Source organism: Caloenas nicobarica, chromosome 7, assembly GCF_036013445.1.
Source record: "Caloenas nicobarica isolate bCalNic1 chromosome 7, bCalNic1.hap1, whole genome shotgun sequence".
Lineage (NCBI taxonomy): Eukaryota > Metazoa > Chordata > Aves > Columbiformes > Columbidae > Caloenas > Caloenas nicobarica.
Window position 1 is genome coordinate 127,423 of NC_088251.1, and position 20,549 is coordinate 147,971.

Consider the following 20,549-nt stretch of genomic DNA (forward strand, 5'->3'; position numbering starts at 1 on the left):
CGGGGAGGAGCCGCGTCCCTCCCGTCCGGAGCTGGGGCGGACATGGCGTCACCATCCCTACCGGGAAGCCCCGCAGACTCAGTTTCTACTTCTCCCTTTTTCCGTTGCGGAAAGGTTGACGTTGGAATAAGCTGACGGTCCGCACCCGTCAGTACCGCCGTTGCATTCGGTCCCGCGGGCGGCGTGTCCCGGCGCGGTTGCTCCTCACGTCTCCACGGCACAACTCACGGTGACCGGGCGGCGGGAACGGGCGGCGACACGTGCGGGCGGGGCCGCCCCGGCCCTGTGTGCAATCGCTCCCAGTTCGCAGGGCAAACAAACAAGGATTTTAAAATACCTTTCAAAATACATTATTTCAGTAAGAGATAAAATGCTGAGGTTTAAAAGTAGGCTACCCAGGCTATTTTCCACGGCCCAGATCTAGAGGAAGCACATTTCAAAATGTCACAAGACGAACTCACCTCGGCACCCGCAGCAGGGCGGGAGGTGCAGGCTCAGCCACCCGGTGGTGCCGCTGCACTTGAGAGTTTTCATGCACTTGCTCTGGCAACAGGCAACATGGCTTCTCCAGGGATTTGCTACTGCTTTTTGTAGGTACTGTGATAAAATACAAGGAATTTGTTCATTAAAGTCCCTTTGTTGAAATGTTTTGTTATTTGTTGTACTTGATGAGCAGTTTGGAAAGTTGTTTTAAAAACTAAGGGTGCTGGGTTGTTCGGCGGGAGAGGCGTGTCAAGGTTGTTGCAAAGTCACAGCCACGGCCACCGAGCAGCAGCAGACCCGCGCGCAGGAGGGGCGGCCGCAGGACAAAAACCGGAGAACCCGCCCGTGTCGCGCGCCACTGCCACTGGAAGGGGGGCCGCCCGGCGCTGTCGTTGCTTATTGCAGCCTGCTGCTATTTGGCAATAAAACCTTAATTGCTTAAGTTAATTGGAGTCAAAATTTATTACAGGTACTAATACCTTAATATACAGATTTCGTTTCTCCTAAAAGCACGCGTACCTGCGGAGCCCTGCTAGAGGAGATGGCGCCTGCCCAAAGCGGTTGGGTGCACGCAGAGGCAGCAACTCTTAGTAAGGACCAGCGCTACCAGCAGTTCATCATAAGCAGGACCATCCCAGCATAGCTCTGAGGTAGGGCAACTGGAGATTAACCTCTAATTAACCCAGTTGCATCTAATGATAATCAGGTTCCGCCTTTTGCAAATATGTTTACCTTTTTTTTTTTATTGGTAAAAAAACACTTAACCACGTGTCAGAGTTTCTACTTTTGACTAACAAGACCTTGTCGTTGCCCACACTGAGTCTTTCTTCCGCAGGGCTCTGAAAGCAGAAAGACAACTAGCAGTCAAACCAAGTTTGTTAAACATATTTCTCCGCGTTTCTGGCTTTAACTGCAGTATTAGTACCCGCTTTCTCTTCCATTCAGTTCTCCAGGCCCAGAGCAACCCCCCCAAATAAGCCACTTCTGCAGTTCTCCTTCAGCTCTGTGACCCGTGATCCCGCTCAGAGACGTGTTCTCAGAACAGATCTTGTGCGGGAGGGCTGGATGGGTCCCTCAGTCCACGCCTGACCAGGCGCAGCACTCTCGCGTGCTGTCTCCACGATGTTCCTCCGCCGCTGTTCCCACACATGCAGGCAGGGCAGACATCTGTTCGCAGTCTAGCTGGAGCAATAACATACATATTGATTTGCTAAAACCTTTTCTGTTTGATTTTAACCTCAGTGAAAATTATTAGCCAAGAAAACAGAGTCATGAACATTAACTCTCATATCAATTATTGAGAAATATAATTTGTAATTGATTAGTGAAGATTCTTAGAAAATTTATGATAATGTTCTGTATTATAATACTTCATATTATAAATTGTACTATTCCTTCTCTTTATTACATTTATATTGAAGCCTCTTTCCTTTTCTTTGTCCCAAAGAGTTAAAATCTGTAAAAGAATTTAAGAGCCTTTCAGCAATTTGGCACATCAGTTTTAGCTCAGCTATTATCTAGCTGCATCAAGATATTAATGTAGTCATCTCTCTTTAGTCTCAATGAATTGCTATAAAAATGTCAAACAATTAAGATTATATTGGCCAACACAGCCCTGTTTGATTGAGTACAGATGTAGGCCATGTCCCCTGAATCACACTGATGAAGAAGCAGACAGGCTTGTAGAACTCCTGTGCAAATTTATTTCAATGTATGTACCATTTAGGTTTCTAATGTCAGTACCTGCAATACTAATAAGCAAAAAATGCTAAATAGGTATTTTCATATGGAATAAAAGTCAATGTCAATCAGGACAAATACTAATGAACTCTGTTGGAGGAGAAAAAAGAAGCCTATAAAAATAGCACAGGAGCTGGTACAGTGGCACAAACTGCTCCACTGCACAGATGTGACTGTAGCAACAGAGCAAATGAATGTCTCTGTCGCTGGAGGGAGTCGTGCTGCTTAAATTCTGCCTCTGCCTGGACCAGAAAATGTAACCCGTACAATACTTCTAACCACACTTGTTCTGTGCAGGCACACGTCAACACAAGTAAACCTCCATTTGCTGAGATAAGCACTGAGTAGCCAGAGTGCAGGATCAGAGTCTGAGTACCTGTAACTGGAGCAGAGCCCTGGGCATCCAAACCCTGTGTTTGGGGAGGTTCCGCACCATGGAGACTAAAGAAGAGCAACAGCCTTGGTGTGAGTCTCAGCAGTGGGTTCCAGGAGCAGCTCACAGCAGGGAAAGCCTGGGGACACAGACCAGGCGAGAATGTTCTGTATACAACAGCAGGACTCAAGATGACCTGGCTAAGGTAAAAGGACAGGAGAAAACATTCTGTTTACTTTTGAAAGACACAGAAGTAGCGGCTGCTGCATGTGACAACGAGTGCGCCAGTTCACGTTGCTTAGACGCTGTGACTGGTGCTCTAGCAGGACACCCGGGTAGGCAGGAAAACCCGCTTCGCTCCCTTTCCTGACAAACCATGTCATGGCAACTGTGCCTCAGGTAGCGACAAAGGCTGCCCAGGCTGGGAATGAGGAGCATCACTGTGCTGGACGCGGGTAGCAACACGGCACTGTTATCTCCAAACCCCTTCTGAACTGAGTAGTTGCATTTTTTAATGTGGATATCACTGACTGGGTAGGTGAGAGCTCTTACAACACCCAAGACATTTTGTTCTAGCTTTCTATTAATTATTAGTCAGTGATGAAGACAGTATGTTTAGATATTTTTTATGACTTCTAAGTGACATCGGGGTCCTGATTCAGTCACCATGTACTGGAATAGTTTTTCTTCTATTAAATACCGGGCCAGTATCACACTTATTGCTTTATGCAATTTAGCTGCTGCCTCACTGTCAGGATTAACCGAATGATTACAGATATGTCACCTCAGCTGCAGCGTACTTCATCTTCTCTAAGCTACTTCAAGGGTTACAAATCCAGATAAATTCTGAGGACATGACTGAACTGCAAATATTTTTGGAAACACTTTCTTTCCTTCCAACAGAAACTCTTAGTTAAGGCTCTGACAGCGTATTGACAGGTAATTAATAAGTACCTGTCACAACAGTAGAAGAACAGACCGTCCTGGCTGCTCCAAGAATGCTGAGAACCTCAGCAGACAAGCTCATTAACACCAGAAGGGTCAGGTTGTCTGCTCCAAGCAGACCTGATGTTTTCATCACAAACTTCCCCCGGTGCCTCTTCCAGGACACTGATGATTCAGCTCTGCCTGTAATTCCACTGGCACCGGTGTCTCCTCAGGTTTGCTCTGTACTTACAAGTTGTTCTCCCGGCCACTCATAGCAGTTTCCAAACAAACACTTCGGGCCTACAGCATGAAACCATTTTTTCTTACTGATTGTAATCATGCCTGTGTTGTGCTAACCAAGACAAATTGTGAACAGGGATCTGTCCCTTGAAAGAAGTTTCCACTTAAATGTGAGAAGAAACTTCTTCTCAGTGAGGGTGACAGAACACTGGAACAGGCTGCCCAGGGGGGTTGTGGATTCTCCTTCTCTGGAGACATTCAAAACCCGCCTGGACGCCTTCCTGTGTAACCTCACCTAAGTTTTCCTGCTCTGGCAGGGGGATTGGACTAGATGATCTTTCGAGGTCCCTTCCAATCCCTAACATTCTGTGATTCTGTGATTCTGTGAAATCTTGGCATTAAACAGAAAAGGAAGACAGAGAACAGCAGTGCAGACGCTGTCACTGTGATACAATTAATGTGTGTTCTAGTACCCAGTCAGATAATAAGACACCCATAATATAAAATATTTTCATAAGGAATTTAGTACAGCTTCTGATTGTCCAGGAAAATTACTCGCTGCACTTTTGAAAACCCCTCGTTTTCCTTTTCTGCAACTCCCCGTCGTGCAGCTGCTATTGACTTCTTTCGCAACTGATACACTTGTGCCAAATAAAGAACAAAAATTCCCCAAATTAAAAAGATTTTTAGGCAATAATGGTCCTGATTCAGTATACTGTTCTTATCTGTAGCTTACCTCAGTGCACCTATAGCATGGAAAATTGCTATGTCAGCTCTTGAATTATTGAATTGTTGAATATGGGTACAATAAAACCCAAATTCCTAATTAGTGCAGCCCTGTTGGAAATTTCTGGAAAAGCTGTTCATCTTTGTGGACATCAGGTTTCTCCTAACGATTTCAAATGGTAAATGTCAAGTATGAGACCATCAAGGAAAGTGATGGGTCACGAACATTGTTATGGGCAGTAACGCAGGACTGGAGCTCAGTACTGACCCGCTCCAGTGTCATTTTGCCAGTTTTCACGCTCTTCTGCCATCATGTGTCAGGCTGAAGCATTATATGAAGCAAAGGAAAAATAAATCACAGTAGCAATTCAGTGATAAAGAAATACCTCCATAAATATTTCCCATAGTAATGGACACTGTCAGGAAACTGAAAATCTCAGTGAAAGAGGGGGATGCTATGTTTGAAAACGTTCAGAAAGCTGGTCAAATGTTTGCAATTTCTATTAATGACACCTTCATTTGCTGATGGTGACACAAAACACTAAGGCTTAAGATTATGATTACTGAAGATTATTTCCCTTTCTTGTATCTCCTTAGGCTAAGATACAGGCCTTTGCTTCTGAAAGGGGTCTTTATTTTGTTGGCTTCAACTGCACTGAACTGTTTAACACGACAGTACACGTATATTCTCGTAACAGCAGAATACATTCCACAGTAGGTGTGCTACTGCCATTACAATGTTTATTTTAATGTCCTTAAAATTATAGCTATATATAATAATAGGAAGATTCAGATTTCAGGCAATATAGTTGATATTTTACATACCAGCAACATTGTTACCGTATCATACTGCAATTTTGTAAAAATGAGATTAAGTGATCTAAAACTATTCCTCGTACCACAAGTCTTAGACAACCCTCTGGAAAGCTGCAGTTTATGACAATTGTTTCCTCTCTTCTTACACTTAAATGAAAACTTCTGCGACCACTGCATTTGAAAATGGTACCTCCTAGGTTCATAAAAAACCGCGCATGTCCTGCTATCAGCGGCAGAGAAATTATCCACTCATTACCCCGGTAAGGACTCGGGTGTTCCACAGACGGGGAAGTATTTCAGGACACATAAACATGCCTTCAGTTTTAACTCGACCATGTTCTTAAACCCCATACTATTACCTGTTATGGTATCCGCGCAGAGACAGTTCAGCTGGAGTTAGCACCCGCGGGGCCTGCGCGAAGCTCTTCCCAGCCCGCGCGGGGCGGTCGCCCAGCACCAGGGACGGTCGCCCAGCACCAGGGACGGGTGCCCAGCACCAGGGACGGTCGCCCAGCACCAGGGACGGTCGCCCAGCACCAGGGACGGGTGCCCAGCACCAGGAGCGGTCGCCCAGCACCAGGGACGGGTGCCCAGCACCAGGGACGGGTGCTCGCACTCAACGCGCCGCCCGGCACCTCCCAGCTGCAGCTCGCGGGTGAAGTCGCGGCATCAGCGCTCAAGCTCAAATGGGCTCCGTCACGGAAACGTATCTTGACAACAACCCCAAACCTGTTCCGGGACCAGCTCTGGGGAGAGCAGCGTGTGACAGAACCTGCAGCGATCGCTTGTGGCAGCTCCACTTCACAGCACTGACACCAGGGACAATGACAGAGCCGCCTTTTTCTTTTTTTTTTTCCCCCCACAATTTTGTAGCAAACTTGCTGCAGTTCTTCCCTGCAGAGCATTTAGAACTACACACTTTTCTTGGACAGCTACCTACTGCTCAAATTATGTTCTTGTCCTAGAATATTACCAATAAATTCACCATGATTTTTTTTCTCCTCACATTTTTTAGATCACATAAATTTTAGCTGACCAATTCTTTTCATGCTCCAATATATTATGAAATGTCATTTCTGTTATAAAAGCTAATTGATAATGTGATTTGTTATGTTGCTGAGACATAATTCAGAAAGTTATTTTAAAGCAGTTGATACATGGAATAGCACTAACTGTTTAATATTTCTTGTGTGAATGGATACAGCGCAAGGGAACGATGTGGTGCCATGCGGATGAAATATTTTCAGAAGCTTTTATTCTTGTTTGGGCTTGTGCCAATGTCTTTCTAGTAGATAGCTCATAAGTCCTAAGCTGTATCTACTGTAATTTATTCCTTGGTCATTAGTTAGTGGGATTTTTCCCTCCAAGTTGCTGAACAATATATAATATTTTACAAATTAAGAGCTCACAGTCAAATAAATTGAGACCATTCTCTAGAATACTCCTCCAAAAAAGTAGAAAAGTTTTTGTATTTAATAAAAATAATTTCTCACTTAATATAATAAAAATATTTTTTTCAGTTAATAGAACAAAAATGATTTCTCGCTCTTGTGAGCCCCCACCTGCAGTCCTGCATCCAGTCCTGGGGTTCCCAGTACAAGAAAGCCCTGGACCTGCTGGAGCGGGGCCAGAGCAGCCGCAGAACCGATCCCACGCTGGAGCAGCTCTGCTGCGGGACAGGCTGAGAGTTGGGCTGTTCAGCCTGGAGAAGAGAAGCTCCGGGGAGAGCTTAGTGCGGCCTTTCAGTATAGAAAGGGTCTGACGAGAAGGATGGAGAGAGACTTTTCCCAAACCTGCGGTGACAGGAAAAGGGGCGGTGGTTTCAAGCTGCCAGAGGGCAGGTTTAGATTGGAGATCAGGAGGGATTTCTCCCCTGGGGTGGTGAGACGCTGGCCCAGGCTGCCCAGAGCAGCTGTGGCTGCCCCGGCCCTGAGTGTCCCAGGCTGGACGGGCTCTGGGCACCCGGGCTGGCGGGAGGTGACCCTGCCCGTGGCAGCGCTTGGACCAAATGGTCGCCAAAATGTGCTCTCCAACCCAAACCATTCTGTGATTCTATGATTTTATTTACACAATATTAATACTAGGACTTACCTTTTGAATTTGCTCTTTGTACATACTCAATGAATGGTTTAAAATAATCGCATCAGCATTTCACCATGACTATTTCCATTGCAGTTATTAGGGAATACTCTTCCTGTACACATTCTTGTATGAAATTAACAGTCTAAATTCCACTTTTGTATCAGCAGGTGAAAATTTTGGTCCACTCATTTCATACCCAATGAAGACCTTCAGTACGGCACCTTGTATGACTATACTACTATTTAGTTCTCCAAATAATCTGAAGCTGAGGATCCTCTTGGGGGTCTCATATATTAGGCTGCTACGAGACAAACATACCCCTCTTTGCTCCTTCTGTGCTGCACACAGGAGACTTGTTTTGCTTTCATTGCCACCATCTGCTGGCCCACTCTGTGGGGACAAAGCTTGCTACTGTTAGTCCAGATAATTTGCTGTGAGAGCACCTCACTTTCTTATTTATTTATTTTATTTTGAACCTGGACTTGAACAGAGATGATGTTTACCCAGACCTTCACATGGCCTGTTTGAAACTAGACATGGTTTTCATTCCATGACCACAGAAGACATCTGAGAACCTCTGTATTTTTCATTTTTTCACTCCCACTCTCTCCCCTAATTCCAGACTCCACCTGAGTAGTTGCTGCCTTGCAAGTCTCAGCTGACAGCCAAATGACTCAACAATAAATGGAAACATTTCAATTTGTTTTGGTGAATACGCCCTGAACTATTTGTCATGCCCCATTTCCTGGAACAGAGTTGGTTGACCCTGAAGTTCCTAAGTGAAAACTATCGCATTTCTGCAAAAGCTTCTAAATTGCAGAAACTGTTTGTGGGTGTGACAAAGCTGTAAACTTAGGACTTATTTAGCATCTTAAATGCTGAGACTCGTTAGGCATACTACAGTGCATTTATCATTAACTGTAAATTGGGCCTTTTTATGTTTCCTAAGTAAAAGTCATTTTGTCCTCACAGAGGAGTCCTGCCTAAACTTTCAATCACAATCTGAAGAGTATCAGATGATTTTAAGCTTTTAGTTGCTTATTTAGATCAGGTTGTGAAACGGAGTTTTTCTACAGCGTTTCTTCTCAACCTTTCTCTGTTTAGTTCCACTCACATTTACTGTCTTTTATTGATAAGCATTCTGAACTTGAAACCTGGATCAGCTGAGCTGCTGAATCCTTCCTCTGTATAAGCAGCAGGTTCTTTTCCTTTGTTAAATTGCCATTGTAAATTTAAAATATAAGAGATGTTAATTTGTCTATGCTCTTTGCTTTTTAAATTATTCCAAATTCCACTATATATCTTTTCCTGAAGTGACTCTTTTGTACAAACGTATAATAGAAAAGAAGATACTATTTCTGGTACTAATTCCCAAAGGAATGAACTAGATGATCTCCTGTGTCACTGAATGCATAACCACTGCCAGCTCAAGTACAGTTTATCATCTGCTCCTCTAGTCCTACTACTATTAGTGATTCTACTGACTGGGATTTAGCACAGTAATACAGAGAACACTCCTAATACCCCGGGCAGTTTGGTTATGACTGCGCTTCATGGCCCTAAGTCAATTATTTGTTAATGCCTCAGAAATGCCAACAGACATATTGTGTAACTATGCATGCCATCCACTTTTACTGTACATACCCAGCACACAGTGCCCATTTGAAGGTTTTCTGCCACAGTTGCTCTGATTAGTATTTCCAGTATCTTAACTCTCAACAAGTAAAGCTACAGGTCCAGTTTCCTGGACAAGGCCATTGCTCTTTATCAACTCTTTATCAATGCTTTCTGATAAAGCAGTGCTGTCAGACTGTACAGAAACTTCTGCTCATACTCATTCATCTTCCTGACAGAGGTTGTTGCAATGTAGTTAGGGCTGAAGTATCAAATACCAGTGGGAATATTTTGGGAGAAAAGCAATTTGGTAGATTAAGTTATTTCCATCAGTTTCATAAATAAACCACAGTATTAAACTATTGAATAAGCCCATTGTATCTGGATATCCATGGTTTTTCTAACCTTTGCAATCTTGCAGTTTTATCCTGGATTATTCTCAAAGAACACCACTGGCCTTTTTATACTTTACTATTTATGAAACCTCTTGTTTCAAAAAGGTGGAAGGTAATACAAATTCATGAAAACTGTCACATAGTGAGGCAGACGAGGCTTCATGATTCCCATTGAATACTTTTTTTCAAAGCCTTTTATGTTACAGAAAGAGAGACAGCACCAGAAAGATGCCATTCCAGGTAGAAAATGTCATTAACAGCAGGGAAATACAATTTCATAGCAATGAAAGTGTTGGAGAATGATGTGGAAATCAATCTCGGAAATAAAGGAATTAACGATATAGTGGACATTTGCTACACAAGTGTGGACATCTGCTTCTTTCAAGAGAAATTGCTTCTTCAAACTCAAATACTTCAGCTTCCCAAATACCATGCATGGGATTTTAAGAAAGCAGCTGCGTAATAGTGATGCAATGAAAAGATACCTGGTAGGACTTAAAAAATAAGTAAATAAATAAAATGCGAGAACTTAAGGAAAGGGACCCATGCCGATATCTGGTGAAACATGGCAAGTTCAGAGACTTGAGAAGATTTTACACTGAATCCTTAACTTTCAGGCTGGATAACTTCAACACAATCTATGTATGATCTTGTGCTTACTTGACTTGTATTGGTACCAAATACCCAGATATACTCCATAAAAAAATATATGTCCTATGTCTAAATAAAGGGAAGGAAGCACAAATTTATACTCTATTGTGTGCATAAAAAAAAGTATTTTGCATGTCATGATTTTGTAATTATGGTCTATAACTCTTCTCCGGTTGTAATTAACTATAGCACAGCAGGCAGCGAAGAACAGTATCTTTTCAGTGCCATTTTAATGCTCTATCAGGAACATCAAAAATGTATCACAGGAAACAAACATTTTTTTGGGGAAAAATGGTTTTAGTGGCAATAATGGTCAAAGCTTTGTATTTTCCATAAGTGCTAAATTATTTTACATTTACTTCTACTGTTATCACTACAAATAAAAGTTATAAAGCCTGTATTTTAAAAACGCATTGTGCATTAACAGACCATGCCACAAAATCCATACATGTTATAATCTTATTTGGGATTTTTGAATAATATATGTTAATATGTTATTTGGGAAAACTACAGGGAAATAAAGAAAGAAAAACTTAAACATTTTATTTAATACTGCCTTGTTTTCTAATTAAACCACAACTACTGCTATATAAAAAGTTAAACATCAATTCACTCAGAATAAGGTGACTTGGTGAATTTTTCAGCTAAGCTCCTGAAAAATCTACCATGTAAAAATAAAACACACCAACGAAAAGTTTTTCCAAATGGAAGTACTGACAATTGATACATTCCCATTCCACTCAGGCATCAATGCCCCAAAATAATAGTCTAATTTCCTTAAAGATGTGTTTGTACTCACCGAATTCTTTTAAGGTATTCACCGAGTTCAGAAAACCTTGGAGTACTTGCTGAAATCTCTGAAATACAAGTTTTTGATATATTCCTGACACTTATTCTAATATCAAACTGTTTACATCTGAAACGGGAATCAGCCCATCAGCACAATGTCCATTTTAAGCCTGACTCTCCTCAGGCTGCCACCCCTGAACTGTCCTGTGCCCTGTGCACAGGTCAGCGACACAAGCTACGTCATCATCACGTTGGGTAACCCATACAGCACACAGTTAAAAAACGACGGACAAGCTGCATGAAGATTTGAGGAGGTGTGAATGGCCCGATCTTCTGCTTTGTCTTCAGGAGAACTGTCAGAATCCATTTCCACTGTAAAAATATTTTTAAAACATTACTATTTCTGAATACAGATGAATATAAGAATGCTGTAAATGCAGTAATTTACCACATCTTCTCTTTCACTAATATTTGTGGTTCTTTTACACTCTTTTTATATTAATAACTGCCGCTATATCCATGAAGCATTTCTGAAGAAAACAACACAATGTTTCTGATCTGCACTCCTTTCACTTCTAGAACAGTGTAAGTTACAACTAAAATTTATTTTATTGACCCTTGTCTTAAGAGGTAAGTCCCATACAATGAAAAATATAGATATAATTTCATAAACAGTATAGTAAGAGTTGTTTTACTCAAAAATCCTTCTCCCCTCTCTAACAAGATGCCAAGTGGAATTCTGTATATACGGTGTGCCCTTTACAATGCAGACTGTTCAATCACTGTAGACTCAACTTATCTTTTTGCATAATCCATACCATTTATATTGTTCATGTCATGCTCCTGATGTAACTTTTCAGTCACACTACTTCATTTTACAACAGTTCAATGGAGAGTAAATTTCAGCTTTTGGTCAATTATGACAAAGCCTCCCCCCAAATTTTGTATATGCAAAATACAGCTACTCCAATTATAGAACTGTATCAGTGGTCTTCCCACGCTCAATTCTTGTAAGAAGTGTCACAAAAATTTGTCAGAGCTCATCTGAAAGATTTAATTTATACCTCTGAACTACCCATAGGTCTACCAGGTTCTTGTTAACACTGCCAGTCTTTTGTACAACAATTTTTAATTCTTACTTTTAATGGAATCTGTTTCCCTGCAAATCTTCCTCTTTTGAAGAATATGGACTATCTGCCCAGTTGTTCTACCAAAGCTCAACAAATCTGGAAACAAACGTTAGTTTCTGTTAGTTTTTAATTAAAGTTTTGAAAAATAAGAAAATATCAACCATACAGCCTGGTGTCTTCCCATTTAAAAGCTGATGAAAAAAGATACCTTTACAGATTTAGTTCTGTACCTCTGAAGACCTGAGTTATCTCCAGCCTTTGTTTCTCCCACAGCTTTTGTAACTACAGACTGCCAGGTCCTCGGGCGCTGCTCCTCACCACAGAAATCACAATCTTACCATATGGCCATAAACAAACCCCCTGCTAAAGTTGATCTAAGCAGGTTGCTGTTCTGTGTGGTGGCTCCTGCAGCAGTCACCTCCTACAGAAACTGCTGTAAAACTTGGTGAGGCGCAGAGAAAGAGGAGAGATGGGACACAAGTGGATACGAACACCCCACGAGCGCACACGTACTAATGTCTGAAATAACACACATGCAAATGAAGAGGAATGCAAACACGAATACTCACTCTCGGACAGAACGTCCAGCCTCTCCGCGTTCTCCTGCAAGGTCGTGTACCACTGGTTGGCCACTACTGAACGAACACCAACGAGGCTGAGCAGCATCGCGCTCTCTGTTGGGCTCTCTATCACAGTATGGAGACAACTAAAGCAAATCCAAAGTATGAGATCCATGAACTAAAAATGTACATAATATAACAAAAAATATAACTAAATATACAATGCTTTTTAATAGAATGGGAAAAGGAATGCCAGACTGCATTTTCATGTATGCTGAGCATAAAGTGTTCTCTAATGTTCATACAGCACCTTCAATTTAATGCAAAGAATTTACGTAACTTCCTCTCTACATCTTTTCATGATGCAATTTTACAATTCTTCCATCATAGTACTATTCTGGGCATCTCAGGAAATGTGAAAGGGGTAGCACATTAACTTTTACAAAATACTGCAGAATACCCTTTATAGATTGTAAAAATGTTGGGAATCAGGTGAAAAGACTTGTTTATTTCTGCTTACGTTGCTAAAGGGAAACATAAAATATTGCAGGAACAGAAAGCTTGCTCTTTGTCATAAGTGTGGCATTAATTTGGAGGCTTAAAATCAAATAACTTGTAGAGTGGGATTAGATTTTTTTACTGCTGAATATTTAAATAAGTATTTTTGGTATTATTGTTTTAGTGATGGGAGGGGGGTGATACTCTGTAGTGTTGGAACTGCAGTAAATGGAAAGCGAAATTTTGGTTTTATTAGCCACTGCTTTTCACGGTAACTTTATCAGAAGATAATAATTAAAGTTTTCCGTAATCTTTTGGGGAGATGCTGATCGTCTATGGAGTTATGTGGCTTAGTTTTAACTGAATGTTACTCTAAATTTGCTGGATGCTTTTAGGCTTAAACATGTAAGTCCTGTTGATAAATTCACCAGCCTATTAGAATGAGACTTCAAAAGTTCAGAGTTGGAAAGGAACCATATTTTGTTTTCATTTAGGAAATGGCTGTTTAGGGGAGGTAAAAAGGATATTAAAAATAAAAAGGAGGTTGTTCAAGCACTCAGAGATGTGTGTATAACCTGTCTTACACACACTTAATTTTAACTTACACATTGTTGCATTGAATTAACAGTATTTTTAGAGAAGCACTTTTTCTATTTATTTTTCATGGAATGAATAATCAGAAAAGTCGAGAGGCATTTATGCAGCCCTAACAGGACTGGATATAAGATTTAATCGGCTGCAGAACTATGGTAGTCCCAAAAATGACATGAATAAAAGTACATTTTGATATAGTCTCTGTTACGAGGACAGGATAGGATAGCATAGCACAGAATTATTAGTCACGTGCCATCTGTCAAGAATTCATAATGGACATACAATTAAAGTATATAAACCCTACCATGTCTCGACGTAAAAGCAAGGAAAACACTGAGATGCTTTTAAGGCTAAAAATGCTCTGATAAATAATATTAAAGATTCTGAACAGGTTATTTAACATGCCATAATAATTTATTTAAATTTTAAAATGGCTGGTGGTTAAACTCTTCAGTGTATGAAACTTAAGACAGACTCTTAACAGTTTATCTGTTAAAGGGAAGCTTTATATATCTAATTAGAACATTTTGAGAATCCTGAGCTCAGAATTGGGAGGTATGTGTGTTTCTGCGTCACATTTTCTTGACCATTGGCTTTAACAGAGCTTTCACCTTATTTAGGTCCTATGTAGAGAACGAAGCTACAAGATACAGAGCCAAACTTCTCCCTTCAGTGCAGATATGAGCACTTCTACTTGCAGAAGTAAATGAGAGCATTTATAATTCAGAATTTTAACTTTGCTTTGAAATAAAAATAATCTGCCTTAATGTGGACTTTACCAAATTAAACTTTATCCTACCTTTTGTGGATACCAGAGTTCGTAATTCTTTGATAACTTTCCTTTGATCGCACCAGATCTAGAAGTATCATCAAATGGCATTCTGGAAAACAAATATGTTACAGCAATGGTATTTGCACTAATAATAATGCATACATAATAAATATAAGTAAATCAGGCCTTTCTTAAGTTAATGACTTTCTTGAACACAGTCTAAACAACTAATATAAATGTTATACATTTGAGCCAAAATAGCCAAATATTAAGCAAAAGAACACTAATAAAAGTCACCCTAACAGTATTTCACGTAACTTTGCTACACTTTTCCACAGTGTCTTGCAGCGTTTTCCTGTGCTACCACAGTATAACTAATAATGGAATCCACATACCACCTTACTACAGGCTAATACCCTGCATGACTCGGTTGTGTAGTTATAAACTCTTGTAAAATGGTATGGAAATGTTATCTACTGCAGTTCCTCTCCACAAGTTAGGACCCAGTTACATACAATAAAACATACTTTGCTACCAAATGCTGAATTCCATAAAAAGGGAGAGGAGTTACTGGGAAAACCACCAGATTATGCTCAATTTTTGGTACTTAAGAAATGCCAACATTTGGAAGTGGAGAAAGACTTATTTGTGAGGAATAAGAAGAAAGCTGTGCAATGAATAAAATCTACATAAAGCAAAGTTTTTCCTCTTAAAATCCTGGATCTTGAAAAAAGCCGTTAATGGGCAACATCAATACCGTGATAATGACACAGCATGAAATAAACACAACTGGGAACAAAAGGTGGTGTAATGAAAAAAGTATTTTTCAGTTATCTCACGTGGGATGTTCATAGCAACCAGTTTGTTGAGTAAAACGTGAGACATGAATCTCTCCATCCCATAGAAAAGAAATGCACTGCAGTTTGTCAGCAGCTGCTCCCATTCAGCCTGGCTGAAAGGAAGAAGAAAGGAAGTTACTGCTGTGTTACTATTTTACAAGAATATTTTACAGAAAATATCCATAGCAAACACTTCAGTGTTATTTACTCCAGAAATATTTGTAAGAAAAGTCAGCATGCAAAGCAAGGAGATAAAGACGACTGCAGAATTCTATGGTAAGTGTAATAACTCATGTGCACTATTAATAATCATTATTTTAATACAGATGGATACTAGGTTTAGTAACATCTCATATTAAACAAACAAAAAATATCATCAATGTGTGTATTGTACAGCTTTGAAATAACAGTATTTAGTCTGACTTTCAACAGGAGTATTCGCATGTACACCCACCAAGATACAAAGAAATTAGGTTTTGAAAGGTGATGCAAATAATCGGCCTAGCTGGCAGGAAAAGCTGTGCAACTGCATATCAGGTAACAATCTTTGTGATTGTTATGAAGAAACACTAGAGCACCTACACAGTGATTTTACCTACGTAAAGAAGATTTCAAAGCACTGATTAACCTGGCAGTTACAATGGAAGGTCCAGTGATGGTTGTGTTGACTCACAGGACTTGTCAGTGCTCGACCTGTCAAGATCCCTTTTATCCCTCTGTTTCTATGATCTTAAAAGTATCTCTATGAAGAAGTATTTGTGTTTGTGAATAAACTCCATTAAATGGTATTGTTTCACAATGAGATGTTTGAAAGTGTAACCTGTGAGATGTACCTTCACTACTTTGTGTCTGAAATCTGTGCTCCAGCCTCACAGCTGGCTCAATGTGCATGGGATTAATACTTGGATTTAAAACCAGTTATGAGCAAAGCCAGAAATTACATTTAAGCTGACATATAATATTAATCTAATACTGCACCAGTAGACTTTCTGTCAAAATGACATGATCTACATATACAGCAACTGATGCAATCAATCTGGCTAAATCAGTTCATGGCACCTTATTTCAGATTCTTAAAATATTCTGTCTACAAATCTAAATATGCATTTGAAACAAAGACAGTGGTTAACTATGTGTTTACCAGCTCAGAAAAATACGATCCTCTTTTATGTCTGAAGCCTCTGGGAATAGGCACAATTCTAAAATAAAACATGGGTAAAACATGAAAGCAGATGGAACGTTACAAACCTTGGAACACGTGCGCTGCCCGTAATTCCTTCCCATTGTAGCTCACGGTGTTTTTCCAGGATTTCCTTTAGTTTTTGGGAAGGACTTAAAGCTTCTGTAATAACAGAATTTAATCATTACAAGCTTAATATGCTGCAAATGATGTTGGGCAATCTTAATTTCAACTATTTTTAAATGACAATATAACATATAGGGTTTTTTAGGCCATCATTAGGTCTTAAGTTTTTGAAACCTAAGTCTGGCTTTTAAAACCATAGTAATTGTGCTATTTTCTGGGTAAAATTGTTTGCAATTCCCATTTGAAAGGTATATTTTATAACTGACAAGGATTATTCAATAGACAGGTTAAAGACTTTAAAAACACAACGAAAAAATTCTAGATACCCTGAGAAAAGTGTAAAGAGTTGAACACACCAGGACTGCTCATAGAGGTGGATTCTAGAGGCTCTGAGAGAAGGAAATAACTGAGTTTCCAGAGCCCCGACTTCAGAAAGCAAGACTCCAAACCCACCTCTGCTCTGCAAGGACACTGCATATTTAATGATAGTTCGTTTTCTCTTGAGTACATTTTCATACTACTGTAAAATGAAGATACACTCTACAGTCAGATATGAGCATATGGTAAACAGTGCTTTAGTTTCATCTGCTGTAAATGAGAAACTGCAAACATAATCCTATATTATGCTACTGATTGTTCAGTAGCTTCTTTTGCATTTAGGTTTAACTACTATATCAAATAAAAACCTCCATTAAATCAATTTTCAGCATTTGATATACACGTGAGTTCATTAATGAATGTGAAGCAGTTAAATTCTCACACACACCGGTAGAAAAAGTGAGGTAAAGTTGTATTATTAAGGTGTTTGCCAAACTGAATTAGTACATGCAGAGGAGGTCAGCGAGCCGGGGATGGGCTGAAGGCGCTGGGGGGAGTGGTGGAGGACGCGGGGTCTGTCTGGTTTGGAGGGGGCCGTGGGGCGACCCCTGGCTCGGCAGCTTCAGGAGGGACATGGGGAGGGTGGCGTGGAGCTCTGCCCTGGGGAGCCGGGGACAGGACCCTGGGAACGGCCGGAGCTGCACCAGCGAGGTTCAGACTGCACCCCAGGAGCCGCTTCTTTACCCCGGGGGCGTCCAGACCCTGGCACAGGCTTCCTGGAGAGGCGGCCGGTGCCCCGCGGCTGTCGGTGCCGAAGAGGCTTCGGGACAAGGCCCAGTGACTCGCTCCAGCTTTTGGTCAGCCCTGAACGGGCCGTTGGACCAAGTGATGACCCTTCCAACTGGAACCGTCTGTTCTATTAATATTCTATTCTATTGATACAGTAAACGCCTACTGCCTTGACAAACGCAGCCCAAAAGGACGTAACGACTCTCTCAAATATCCTTGTAGGGCTCTCTGTGTCTATCACAGTGCCCTTCACGTTTCAAAGGGCTGTAAAAACTCCACGTTACACTCACTTTATGTGCAGTCTTCATTTTGAGAACTGCTGGTGAGTCCCACTGTCCTGCCCCAGCCCGTTCCCACTCAATACCTTTTCTTCCAAGCCCTCTCATGGCTTTCAAGCAAGTTTCTTGTATAGCAAAGGAGATCATACAAAGCAGCACAGCCTTCCAATTAACCTACATACTGACACTGTATCATAATGGCATCTATTTGAAAAATTAGAAACGCTACAACAAGTTCCTGAAAGTAAGCATGTGTTTTTAGTTGGATTACGTAGTAAGAAAGATCACTGAAGTCATTCTTTTCTTGGCAATATTAGGTCAATATTAAGTGATATGAAAGAAATAATAAGACAATGTCATTTCTTTCCTGAATCTGAAACAGGTTATATCATTTCACTGATGGACCATTTGACAGGTGATAAGCAGTTGCTGTTCCAATGAAAAGCTAGACTTTTCTGTCAACATCTTGATGACTTCATTTTCTGTTACAAAAATTTCTAAATTCCATGGCTAGTTTGTGGAGAAAATATTATTTAATATACATTACCTGCCTCTCTTCCTTCATTATAGGGATCCACAACATCTAATAAAAAGTTAAGTGTAAACAATACAAGGTAAAGAACAAAAAAGGTAAGTTTAACTGATAGACTTAGCTAATAATTCGTGAAAGGATACATTTTAAATGACGAGTATCAACAGACAAGCAATTAGAGGGTAAATCACGATCAGTTGTTGCCTACGAGTAAAAACAATACATATTCTATTACATACAGAAGTCTCAATCAAATATTAACAGTATTGCATTTTTTGTGTCAAATAGCTATCAAAAACATGTCCTAAAGTCTTGAAGGCAGGATTAAAAGCAGCCTGACACTCAATTGTCAATGGAAAGTAAAAGCACAAGCTATTCTGCATTATCTACAATGCATATACATACATTACATATATATATACACATGCGCACAAGCATATGTACATACAACATATATTTATAAAAATATGTGCATCCACAATACGTAATATACTATATTGTTTTGGGAAGTATTTTAGTAACTTCAAGCAGCTCCCTTGGTGGGTTGTTAAGTCTGTCACATTCACATGGGACTGATTTTTCAAAGAAACAATTACTCTGTCATTATTGCAAAATCAACAAGAAGCAAAATTCCTATGGACTTATTACAGAATCATAGAATCCCAGGTTGGAAGGGACCACAAGGATCATCTGGTCCAACCTTTCTTGGCAAAAGACTTATATGATATTTATTTCACTTCAGAATTACAGCATGTATAATGAGCTTCTATATAAGCTACTTGTTCTTTAACATTTTTACACATAAAGAAGACAACTCCTATTGAGTTTATTTTTAAAACGTGGAAAAGTCACCTTTTTGCCATTCTTTTTCTGATGAGTTTTTGGTTTTTTTTCTTTAGACTTTTCAACATTTGTTTTAACATCAGTCTCTGTGGAATTGAAAAGAACTTTTTAAAAAAGATATAGGCAGTTTTAGAAAATACAACTTTCTTGAAGAATTACTTGTATTTGTTACGATGTCGTAATAATATCAGATTAAACTACAAAAATAAAGATTAATTTCACATCACAGCAAGGCAAGAACATTCCCCAAACCCTCTTGCCTAAAAATAATGGTTTGAAAGTGGAAAACAAGCAAGAGATGTGATTGCCTGGACATGCAAATGCTTTGTTACATTGCAGATTTAGGACAGAGTTAAACAGTGGTTAACAAAGCACTTTCTAAGCAGAAATTAAAATAAATATTTGCACTAACAGAGACTTTTCAACTATGCTTCCTCTCATTTATCCACTTCTAAAAGTATGCAACTACAAGAAGTTTCACATTAAAAAAGGGAAAAACAGAAATGGAAAAAGCTCGTATGTTCTAAAACTCCTGTTTCTAACAGACCTGTAACAGTATATGCATGTGTATGTAGACTAAAAATGTTCTAATCTCAGTTTATTCACAATTCTTTCCCTTTAGAAAGGAGAGGTGAAATGGAAAAACAGAGGACAGGTAACACTGAAGGCGCTAAATATTACAGATACGAACACAAATACAAGAATCTCTCTGGAACAGAATACTTCCATGGTACAGAGTGAGATTTCTAAACTCAGCCTACTTTTATAGCATAGGCCCACTAGATTTAATAATCCAATTTGAGTTAAAATGTGCTTTTTTATCTCCCTTTTACCCTGTTGTGACTTCCAATTTTTTAACTCCAGTAACAAAAGGTATCTTTGATTTATACCAAAAAAAAAAAGCTGCTTAGTGTCTGCATTATTACTACTTTTAGAATAAATAAGAAATTAGTTTTAGGATGGCATAAGGACAAGTTTACCAACTGTCCAACTACCTGACTTAAACTCATTTCACTGGAGAGTTAATGGAGGGCACAAGTGTCTGCAATAAGAGAGAGGTCAGCAGAGCCTGTGGGATCTGATTCTGCTCATGCACAGCACGTTCTTATTTCATTTTTCTCTGTGCAGCTGAAAACAGCTTTAAAGAGTTTAAGATCATACTTGTATAACTTTGCAAGCCATTTTAGATTCCACTGAGTTTTACACAATTCTTTCATACATGGAGGTCATTTAAAATTAGCTAGCACTGCAACT

At 39.9% G+C, this 20,549-nt stretch overlaps 1 protein-coding gene across 1 annotated transcript in view; it reads right to left on the bottom strand.

The window, feature by feature from the left end:
- Window positions 1–12,075: 12,075 nt before the first annotated feature.
- The window catches only part of CFAP46 (cilia and flagella associated protein 46), a 70,195-nt gene continuing 61,721 nt past the window's right edge, over window positions 12,076–20,549 (bottom strand). Inside the window, 10 exon segments of the mRNA XM_065638943.1 lie at window positions 12,076–12,312; window positions 12,315–12,407; window positions 12,409–12,498; window positions 12,501–12,672; window positions 14,418–14,499; window positions 15,230–15,342; window positions 16,478–16,571; window positions 18,468–18,503; window positions 18,596–18,656; window positions 19,305–19,381. Of these exon segments, the coding sequence (XP_065495015.1) occupies window positions 12,076–12,312; window positions 12,315–12,407; window positions 12,409–12,498; window positions 12,501–12,672; window positions 14,418–14,499; window positions 15,230–15,342; window positions 16,478–16,571; window positions 18,468–18,503; window positions 18,596–18,656; window positions 19,305–19,381 (1,055 nt within the window).